This window comes from Pecten maximus, chromosome 12 (assembly GCF_902652985.1).
Source record: "Pecten maximus chromosome 12, xPecMax1.1, whole genome shotgun sequence".
Lineage (NCBI taxonomy): Eukaryota > Metazoa > Mollusca > Bivalvia > Pectinida > Pectinidae > Pecten > Pecten maximus.
In genome coordinates this window covers 138,543-150,091 of record NC_047026.1, presented here as the reverse complement: position 1 = coordinate 150,091, position 11,549 = coordinate 138,543, and the positions used below count along the sequence as shown (strand labels likewise).

The following is an 11,549-nucleotide window of genomic DNA, read 5'->3' as shown; positions in this document are numbered from 1 at the left end:
CTACAGTGTTCTCATGATGTGGTTGCATCTCTGGATACTTTGTATGCATACATCTCATCACTTTAAAGGTGAATTAAGCTGATAAAACAGTTTTACTTCTTCTGCCAGATGTATGTCAGACACCTCCATCTTTGAGTTTGCCTGTTTTATGAGTCACAGATGACATCATAGATGACGTCATATTTCCCCGAACTTTTCACTTAACAAGATTGTGAACAATTACCTATCATATGGTGTATAAAGCTTTTCAATGTGATGAGAAGTGACTGAGAAAAGTCAACTTAGAATGTATCAGATATTTTGAAACACCCTGCATGCAGGCCATTACAAATTCTCAGGTCCCTGTGGTTACATTGTCCGGCCGACAACGCTTTATTTATTAGAAGATGTAAAAGTTATACAATCACGGGGATAACCGAATAGTTACCAGCATCCAATATGGCGGAAGGCGGAAACGGCGAGTTATCAATGATTTTTCAACTTCACATTGCATTCTGAGAAAGCGTATCGATAGTGATTTCAATATAAATTTAATCTGCAGTCAAGTGTTAGCAGTAATAGGTGACACCCTAAGTTTTTCCAAATCGCGATGATACGGGTATCGGCGGATGATAATTAGGCTAACTGGTTTGCATCAATTCATTTAAATCCAAAACACATTAGAATCAATGTATAATTTGAACCCTCAACTCCGGTATGTCACACGGACACACATTTATCAAACTTAACCTACAATTACTATAAATTAATCTTTAGATATAATACAACGTTAAAGTGTCATTTATATTAATCATTGGATGATTGCGGATTGGGGAAATGATCTCCGGGGGACGGGGAGATAGGGTTGGGTGGTCTAAAAAAATAGTAGGTACAATCGGGACGTGGACAAGTTTATACAGAATTCATTCATTTAAACAACACTGCTGAGTGCGATCATCTATTTCAATCTATATATCTAGATCTATAGCTACTGCACGGAACGTGATTTTTTATGTTGTGTAATTTCCCTAAAGTTACACACATCATACGCTGTTATGTGTGTTATTTTAGCAGTTTCCCGCATATTTTTCAAAAATTACATTACCCGATACCAGCATCATGCCAAAACCTGGGGACGTACATATATGCATGTCCCAGCCAAAACTCACGATGTCAGTATCAGCTTAATTACACCAATTATCGCTAAGCCATCGCGATTACATTTATATTGACACAACCGTCGACAGCCTTACTCGGAATGCCATATAAAGTTGAAAAGCATTGATAATTTACATCAGTTACCTATCGTTTCCACAGGCGTCTGAAGTTCTGACAGTAAACTGAGATATAATACCATATAAAAAATAAGAGTATCTACTATAAAAAAAGAACAGGTATGCAACGCCTCCGATGTCAACAATCACTTAAATCTCTGCAAACGGGAAAAATATACGATTTACAATATAATTATTGGTATACACAGATGCCGCTAACATTATCTAACACTCGACAAACATAAATCATTACTCACTGCGTTTAATAAGTTCTATTTCAGCTAAAAACTTTCTGAGATGGTCTGTCACGTCAACCATGTCGTGAAAATGGCGGACATTGTTATGCAGGTCCGCAGTGAATATCGAGGTAACACTTTTTAATTCATGAAAAAAATAAGAGTTATCTGCCCTTTATTTTCAATCGTTTTAAAAACAGAGAAACATGTTACACCAGAAGTATTAAAAATGTTTCAACGACAAAGAATATAAATATAAATTGAAAGAATCCATGTGCTTCTAGAGTTCTATTTTTATTGTCAATATCATGAATTAAAAAGTATTACCTCGATATTCAGTGCGGACCTGCATAACAATGTCCGCCATTTTCACGACATGGTTGACGTGACAGACCATCTCAGAAAGTTTTTAGCTGAAATAGAACTTATTAAACGCAGTGAGTAATGGTTTATGTTTGTCGAGTGTTAGATAATGTTAGCGGCATCTGTGTATACCAATAATTATATTGTAAATCGTATATTTTTCCCGTTTGCAGAGATTTAAGTGATTGTTGACATCGGAGGCGTTGCATACCTGTTCTTTTTTTATAGTAGATTCTCTTATTTTTTATATGGAATTATATCTCAGTTTACTGTCAGAACTTCAGACGCCTGTGTCGTTTCCGCCCTCGGCCATATATTAAATGCATATCCGGTTATCATCGGCTAAAGCAGTCAATAACCAAATGCCCTTGAGTAGATACACTTTAGAGGTGGTCCGGTTTAGTCTATAGTGACACGTGAGGTTGTAATTAATAAAACAGGTCACGAGTGTTTTTTCATGTTATTAAACATCTTTACCGCTGTTTCAAAGTATGAAAGAATCGCATTTCAAAGCCGCTCACGGATGTGTCCTTACACTACAGGTTCCTATAGGCCTATGTATACAAGTCTGCTAAGCCGCTGGTCGGCTCTTTTTTCTATCGGATATTATTTTTGCCGACTGCGACCTGTCAAAAGTATCTCGCCGTGTAAAACCTGTAACATTGTTGGAGTAGAGGTCATTAATGTAAACAAGGCGACGGGGTGCCTACAGATCAACGCTAACTTTATATTTGGCGGATTTATATTCAGTCTTCATTGTATTGTGATCAAATGATATTTCCCCTAAATATTTGCAAATACACACCCTAATCAACAACTGCATGGGATTATATCATAAAATATTTATCCGGTATCTATTTTATCAGAAAAGAATCGTATTATATTTCATGTGATTTTAAGTGAATTTTGCTGTTTTGACCTTTTACAGGCAAAATCGATACAATTTCTTTTATACTGTAGTCGGATATCTATATGTATGTTTGCTAAACTTTAAAAAAATGTATGACTTTTCATTGTTGTATATTATTTTCAATTTTCATCATATTGAACATTACAAAATTGTACAGCAAAAATGAACTTGCTACAATTAAAATTGGCAACAATAGTGATCATTCCGAGTCAATCAAGAGGCCAAAAAGGGCCTGTATCGCTGGATTTCAGCAAGTATAAAAAGACTAGTGAAGGTTAAATTACACACACTTCAGTGTGGAATCAGTACCATGTAGCCTTCTCATTCAAAAGAAGATGTAAAGGAAATTCAGTTGAAATTAAACGATATAAATGTTGCCGAATTGCTGAATTTTAGCCCTGTCCTTCCAGGCCGTGTGTGTCAGCCCCACCATTTGTACAAAAAATTGAATCACTTTATCTTGTAGGTCGGTTACCTAGCTCTCAAATATGAGTGATATGCATGGGGGCGCATTACCGAGTTAGATAAAAAAAAGCCAAATTGACGCATTTTGCCCTTCTGGGTGGGTTATCAGTATTTCCATTTGTACAATTTTGAATCCATGCCATCTTGGGATGTTTTAATAAAATATGAATGTCAGAGAGAAAGCCGTTGATATTGCCAAAATGACCCCTTTGGCCTCACCCCTGGGAGTGGGGGCAGTAGGATTATTTTTTATAAATTTGAATGCAAACCACCTAGGCATCATACCACTTATATACATGTATGAATGTTATCCATTGCATAGTTCCAGAGAAGAAGCCGTTTTTATCAATATTGCCTATTGGACCCCTTTTGGACCCACCCCCAGGGGTCAATTTGGCAATATTGATATAATCGGCTTATTGTTTGAAAGTAAGCATTGGACTGCCCGACTATCTGTGAAAGTTTGAATCCAAGCTATAGGGATGCTAGCACCAAAATATGAGTGTTATCCAATGCTTACTTTCAGAAAAGAAGCCGGTATCAATATTGCCAAATTTACCCCTTTTGGCCCTACCCTTCAGGGCCCCAGGGGTCAGTCTCACCATTTGTTTCAATCTGAATGCCAGTCACCTAGGAATGTTACCACTAAAATAGAATGTCATACATTTCTTAGGTCCAGAGAAGTCATTAATATCAATACATGTACTACCACTCAAATAGAATGTCATACATTTCTTAGGTCCAGAGAAGTCATTAATATCAATACATGTACTACCACTCAAATAGAATGTCATACATTTCTTAGGTCCAGAGAAGTCATTAATATCAATACATGTACTACCAAATGAAATCCTTTTGACCCTGCCCCTCAGGCCTAAATAAGAAAATCGTCAATTGTTGACAGACAGACACCGGACACCACAGTATGTCATAATCTGACCTAGGTCCTTTCGCTACTCATACAGTGGCCAGTCTTAGGGAGAGGTTTAGTGAAAAGACAGATGAATGCCATGTCTGAGATGTTGGTGCCAGATGTAGAGGTTGAAGTTAGAAGTGAAGTTGTAGTGGTAGTTGTCAAATATTTAGGAGTGTGCTTTAGGGGATGCTTCGTGTCCAGAGCAGGAATTGTCAGGGTTCAGGGCCTATGTTTAAGCCAAGGTTGCTAGGAATTGTAATGGAGTTAAGTCAGTTTTTGATGTGGCCCAATTAGGTATCAAGTGTAGGGAATTTTTTCCAGTTGTGGCCGTGATGTGTGGGAGGCGGTTGGTGCTCCCAGTATCCACAGTGGACTGTGAGAGGGGGTTTTCTTGACAGAACCTCATCTAGGCATCCCTAAGGAGCAGGCTCAGCTCCAGGTCCCCGAGTCATCTCCTGCGCCTTAGTATTGATGGTCGCCAGCAGTCCATGCAATTTGATGCTGCTTCCAAGCACTGGACAATAGTTAAATATAGGAGAATACTTACAGAGTGACCTTCCCCTTGATTATGCGACTGATTTTTGTGTCGCCACATAATAGTATGGAAGCACCCTGTATAGATTATAAACGTGTATGTAAATATTGATGCATTTCAAAACAAACATCAAGTTTTGCAAAATCCACCTAAATATGTCATTTTTATCCCAAAAGTAACTTTTCTGAAAAACCAATTTGACTAGAAATTAATTTGTATATCATTGGAAAAGCACTAAGATTTTATATAAATTTATCAAAATCTCTCAAAATACAGCAAGAGTAACAGAATCTATCATAGGACTGTTCCGCGGACAGGGATATCTCAATTCGAGTGTCAAACTCTTATATGAGGGTTGAGATATGCTTGTTCACGGAACAGACCAATGTTTGATTATTTTTCTCGCATACTTGCCTTGCAAGCAAATATAAGACTAACATGGTGGTTACTCAACGTAAAATGATGATGTTACCTTATTGCAAGCAGCATCATATAGCACATGCCAGCTGTCTTTGTGTGAAATGTGTGAAATCAAGTTATCTTATCCCTGGCAACCGCCGGATAACCATGTGAAGTATGCGAGAAAATAAAATTCATGTATTCTGCAGGGTGTGACGACATGTCCATAATACACAATGTAAGTACATTGTATATTCCAGGTTTGGTTGAAATAGCATCGATACTTTTTGAGAAACTGAGCTAAACACAAAACTTTACAGTCCTGATTACCAGCATCTCTCATATCCAGAGTCACTGGACCATAAATTCTGGAGTATATTTCGTAAATGAAAGCCATGTCTATCACGTGTTTGTTTACTTTTTAGGTTTTTAATGTCCTCCCAACAGCCAGGGTCATATGAGGGTGAATCCACAAATATATACCAAGTTTGGTTAAAGTTGGAGTTAATTTTTTTTTTGAGAAATGGATCTAAATGCAAAGGTTGACACTGATGGCAGAAAAGTAACACTTTTAGTCTTCTTAGCTTTGCAACTTCTTCATAGGCGAGACAAAAACTATATACTGAGCAAATCATTAACACATACATAAGAAAGGATGTGTCTATCTCTTGTCCATACAACATGATGTATAACACATAGTAACAAACAAACAATAGCATTAGTCATGGGTTTATTGTTTCGGCATGTTTAACTATGTAGAACAGCTGACACTATGGCATACTGAGCGAATTCAAACACCAAACATTGGCTATTGTTCTTTAAATGCCAATACAGATGATGTCCAGCTGTTGTGGTGAGGCCAAAGTAAACCAGTAATGCATAGTGGTCAGGATGGGTGTCCTTCATTCTATGCACATTACATGTAACCAGTTCGAGTTAATCCTTCCAATATGTAGAACTTAGTCATTATAGTTTCTGCTCGAATTCGCTGACTACAATCAGTTTACAACAGGACAACATGGCCACAACTTGCAGTGAGGACCATGTTTTGTCCTTTATAATGGTGTCTTGGTTACATCCTACTACTGCTCTATATCAATACAAAATGAATCGGGTACACATATCATAGTGATGTGTAACTGAAAATGCTTTCAACTCCTCGTTATTCTAAAATCCGGTACAGTAATCACACAACAATTAAATAATTCTATTTTAAATAATCTTTTCCAGAAAGCCTAATTAATTGATACCTGACAAGAGGGTATTACCACATGTATTTACAAACAGAAATTACCAGGTAAAATTTAGGCTATTAAAGCAGAGACATATATACAGAGAGATTAGTAACATCGCTATTTCCCCGTACACATATTGGCTCCCTTTATTCGTGACCACTCAAGCATATCCCTTATCGAGAGCGTCCTGTCTCCTATCAAACACACGCGAGCGCAGGTAAATCGGGCTATGCGCATGTGTGTATCGTAGTATTGGAACTTATTCGACATGTTCTGGTTAATCCGCCATTATGTCAGACCAAAACATCGTCATTTTAAATACACACAGAAAGCACATCGTTTTATTTAGGCCACTACAAAAGTTACCACATTAACCAAAAACTATCATACTTATGTGATATAGTCTTAGTGATCATGCACATTGTTGCCATTTATCCGTATTTTCTAAAATCCATTGGGTCCTATTCAACATGTCCAAGTTTGTAAATAGCCGCCATTACGTCAGACCAAAACATCGTCAATTTTAAACGCACACAAAAAGCACATCGTTTTATTTTGGCCACTACAAAAGTTACCACATTAACCAAAAACTATCAAACTTATGGGATATAGTCTTATTGATCATGCATATTGTTGTCATTTATCCGTATTTTCGAAAATCCATTGGGTCCTATTCGACATGTCCAAGTTTGTAATTAAGCCGCCATTACGTCAGACCAAAACATCGTCAATTTTAAACGCACACAAAAAGCACATCGTTTTATTTAGGCCACTACAAAAGTTACCACATTAACCAAAAACTATCATACTTATGGGATATAGTCTTATTGATCATGCACATTGTTGCCATTTATCCGTATTTTCTAAAATCCATTGGGTCCTATTCGACATGTCCAAGTTTGTAAATAGCCGCCATTACGTCAGACCAAAACATCGTCAATTTTAAACGCACACAAAAAGCACATCGTTTTATTTTGGCCACTACAAAAGTTACCACATTAACCAAAAACTATCAAACTTATGGGATATAGTCTTAGTGATCATGCACATTGTTGCCATTTATCCGTATTTTCTAAAATCCATTGGGTCCTATTCGACATGTCCAAGTTTGTAAATAGCCGCCATTACGTCAGACCAAAACATCGTCAATTTTAAACACACACAAAAAGCACATCGTTTTATTTTGGCCACTACAAAAGTTACCACATTAACCAAAAACTATCAAACTTATGGGATATAGTCTTATTGATCATGCATATTGTTGTCATTTATCCGTATTTTCTAAAATCCATTGGGTCCTATTCGACATGTCCAAGTTTGTAATTAAGCCGCCATTACGTCAGACCAAAACATCGTCAATTTTAAACGCACACAAAAAGCACATCGTTTTATTTTGGCCACTACAAAATTTACCACATTAACCAAAAACTATCATACTTATGGAATGTGGTCTTGATTATCATGCACATTGTTGTCATTTATCCGTATTCTCGAAAACCCCATAGGGACTTTTTCGAAAATTGGAGATTCCCGCCGATCTTTCCTGCGTTGTGCTTGACTTTCATACTCAAAATACAAACACTTGGACAGCAAATTGTGATATATTTCATATTGATGACACTTCTGCACTTTGATATTAATAAAATTAAAGCACATAATTGGATCTTGGTGATGATTTCAAATAGAAATTATCGATAATTATGTGTCTGGTTTTCAAGTTTTCTCCAATATGGCGTCTAGTGAAGACTGAACCGAGCGACCGCAAAGGATTGTGGGAAGGTCAGGGGCCACTATGTAAACACAAGGGCAAATAGAGAGCTGCCAATCTCTCTGTATATATGTCTCTGATTAAAGTTATCAAATTTATGTGGTGGTGACACCCCAAATATTTCCTCAACTTTATATATTTATCACCCTGAAGAATCTTGAAACCATTCAAACTTTTGAATTGCATTATAAATTTAACATTCAGTCTAATTCAAAGTATTTATTCTTAATTTAAGAAATTTGATAAAGACAGGTAAATAAAAGAAATACAAAGTTTTTGTCTGCTTTCATCTCAAAGATATATGTCAGCAAACCAAGGCAAGCTTGCTCAATTTACATAACGTAATAAATAAAATTATTCAAAAATTCCTTTGTTAGAAAGTTGATGTAGTGGTGGAAACATTGTTGCGGTAACCGCTCTCTATTTATAGTTGACGGTTGTCCATGTCTATTTATAGTTGACGGTTGTCCAACCATCTTCCTGTTTCTCACCATCACCACGGGGCTTGCCTGTGAAGAAAACAAAACCAGTCAAAGACAGCAATTTTCAGAGATGAATGGAGCGAATGGAAATTATGTGAGGCTGGTAATTATATCAGCAGGTGATCTATTATAATGCACTTTGTATAACACTTCAACTTGGCAACTCAAGCATTATTTATTCTTAGGTTTGTGCTGGGGCTTAGGTTTATAAATCCACTAGAACACTGAGGAATTTCTTCTTCTTAAATTTGTGCATGATGCTTTGGTTTATTAACCAACCAGAACACTCGGGTATTACTCATTCCTATGTTTGTGTTTGGGGCCTCACTAGAACACTCGGGCATTACTTGTTTGAGGCCTCACTAGAACACTCGGGCATTACTTGTTTGAGGCCTCACTAGAACACTCGGGCATTACTTGTTTGGAGCCTCACTAGAACACTCGGGCATTACTTGTTTGAGGCCTCACTAGAACACTCGGGCATTACTTGTTTGGGGCCTCACTAGAACACTTGGGCATTGCTTGTTTGGAGCAACACTAGAACACTCGGGCATTACTTGTTTGAGGCCTCACTAGAACACTCGGGCATTTCTTGTTTGGAGCCTCACTAGAACACTCGGGCATCACTTGTTTGAGGCCTAACTAGAACACTCGGGCATTACTTGTTTGAGGCCTCACTAGAACACTCGGGCATTACTTGTTTGGAGCCTCACTAGAACACTTGGGCATTACTTGTTTGGAGACTCACTAGAACACTCGGGCATTACTTGTTTGGAGACTCACTAGAACACTCGAGCATTACTTGTTTGAGGCCTCACTAGAACACTCGGGCATTACTTGTTTGAGGCCTCACTAGAACACTCGGGCATTACTTGTTTGAGGCCTCACTAGAACACTCGGGCATTACTTGTTTGAGGCCTCACTAGAACACTCGGGCATTACTTATTTGGAGACTCACTAGAACACTCGGGCATCACTTGTTTGGAGACTCACTAGAACACTCGGGCATCACTTGTTTGAGGCCTAACTAGAACACTCGGGCATTACTTGTTTGGGGCCTCACTAGAACACTCGGGCATTACTTGTTTGAGGCCTCACAAGAACACTTGGGCATTACTTGTTTGGGGCCTCACTAGAACACTCGGGCATCACTTGTTTGAGGCCTCACTAGAACACTCGGGCATTACTTGTTTGAGGCCTCACAAGAACACTTGGGCATTACTTGTTTGGGGCCTCACTAGAACACTCGGGCATCACTTGTTTGAGGCCTCACTAGAACACTCGGGCATTACTTGTTTGGAGCCTCACTAGAACACTCGGGCATCACTTGTTTGAGGCCTAACTAGAACACTCGGGCATTACTCATTCCTACCTTTTTCTGGCGATGGGTTTTCTCTCCATGCTCTATTGCCTTCTCCTCTCCTAGCCTCTTCTACAATATAAAAATAGTCTAATTCACCAACAAACACTTTTTGGGAAAAGATCACAGATCTTGGCATGAATAACAGCAGTAACAAGATTGTGCAGAATTATTAACACTTTGTATCCGTTTTGTACACCCACTGTAATACAGTAGATCTTGATATTAACAGCAGCTCTAGTAATAACAAGTGCAATCACTGATTGCGAAAGCTCACTGGTGGCAGCAATCATGCTATGCATTCATTTTTTATGTATGTATAAGCATGTCATTTTGAAATTGTATGTCACATAATATCGCTCCTAGACCTCTAATGGATGTATAAACCAAATAAGAAGGGTGTGGACTTACAAGCTTTCCAAAACTGCCCTGCAGGTAGGGTGTAAGAATTGTACCTGCTGCCCCCATTGCATGATCGTAAGAGGCGACTAAACTTGGGATCTTATCTTTTCTCTTCTTTCTGAACAACTTCTTCCTAATGTCTCCCTTGACAATGCCTCACTTTTGGCCTTTAGTTGAGCGTTCGCCGCTGTGAGGAAGGCTTTGGGTTCTGTCCCCTAGCCGAGACATACCAGAGTCTTTAAAAATGGTAGTTGCTGCTGCTGCTTAGCGCTCAGCATATTAGGAGTGGGACGACTGGTTCGCCCATTGTCAGTATAATGTGACCGGGTGGGGTGTGCTGCTGGGTGTCTTAGGCAGTATGCTTCAGTGAGGTAGCACTACAAATCGGCAAAAGTTCCGGCCTATCACAAGGAGACTTAACACGAACATACCGCAGCCTCCCAAATCACACATACACATTCACCACAAGCATGCATGTCGCACACGGGAGGCTGTCCTTAGCTGTAAAAGGACGTTAAACAAAATAAACCAAACACAACCAATTCTCCAAAATCTTTAAAGTGAGTTTTGGTGCCAAAAAAGTTAAGTCCACAAAATGGTAAAATCATAAATTTTTTCTGCATGATTTTGCCATAACATCACTCCTAGACCTCTAATGAATGTATGAACCAATTTTGAAGGGCATGAGGTGTATACTTTTGAACTCACAAAATGGTAAAATGCGAAAAAATCACAATTTTTTTCTGCATGATTTTGCCATAACATCACTCATAGACCTCTAATGAATGTATAAACCAAATAAGAAGGGCATGAGGTGTATACTTTTGGACTTACAAGCTTTCCAAAAACTTACCCCAAAAACTTTAAAGGTTTGGGGTGGGACGCGGACGCCGGGGTGACAGCATTAGCTCTCGGTTACTCGTAACCGGTGAGCTAACTAGAACTGACGCCAGGATGGCTGACCAATACTTTCACAATCTGCATGAGTCAATGGACAACTGGAACTGTTATCTAGAGACTAACTAAGATAACCTGTGCATGCCCCTATTTCTGAAATTCAGAATGGCTGGAATATGTGTTGTTTTTAATAAAGAGAATTTAGTCATAAATTTTGTTGAAATCATCCCACAGGTTTTGGAAGAGTTGTCTGGACAATAAAAACCTGTCAATAGTGACCAGTTACCATGGCAACAAAAACTTTGGAATTTAAACAGCTGCATGCACA

General features: G+C 38.4%; 1 protein-coding gene across 2 annotated transcripts in view; it reads right to left on the bottom strand.

The window, feature by feature from the left end:
* Positions 1–8,284: 8,284 nt before the first annotated feature.
* Positions 8,285–11,549, bottom strand: part of LOC117339976 (eukaryotic translation initiation factor 3 subunit A-like) — a 52,322-nt gene continuing 49,057 nt past the window's right edge. For both annotated transcript variants that reach the window (XM_033901702.1, XM_033901703.1), the window contains 2 exons: positions 9,935–9,994; positions 8,285–8,589 (listed from right to left, as the gene is read on the bottom strand). In XM_033901702.1, the coding sequence (XP_033757593.1) occupies positions 8,528–8,589; positions 9,935–9,994 (122 nt within the window). In that variant the 3' untranslated portion in view covers positions 8,285–8,527. The remainder of the gene's footprint in view (positions 8,590–9,934; positions 9,995–11,549) is intronic.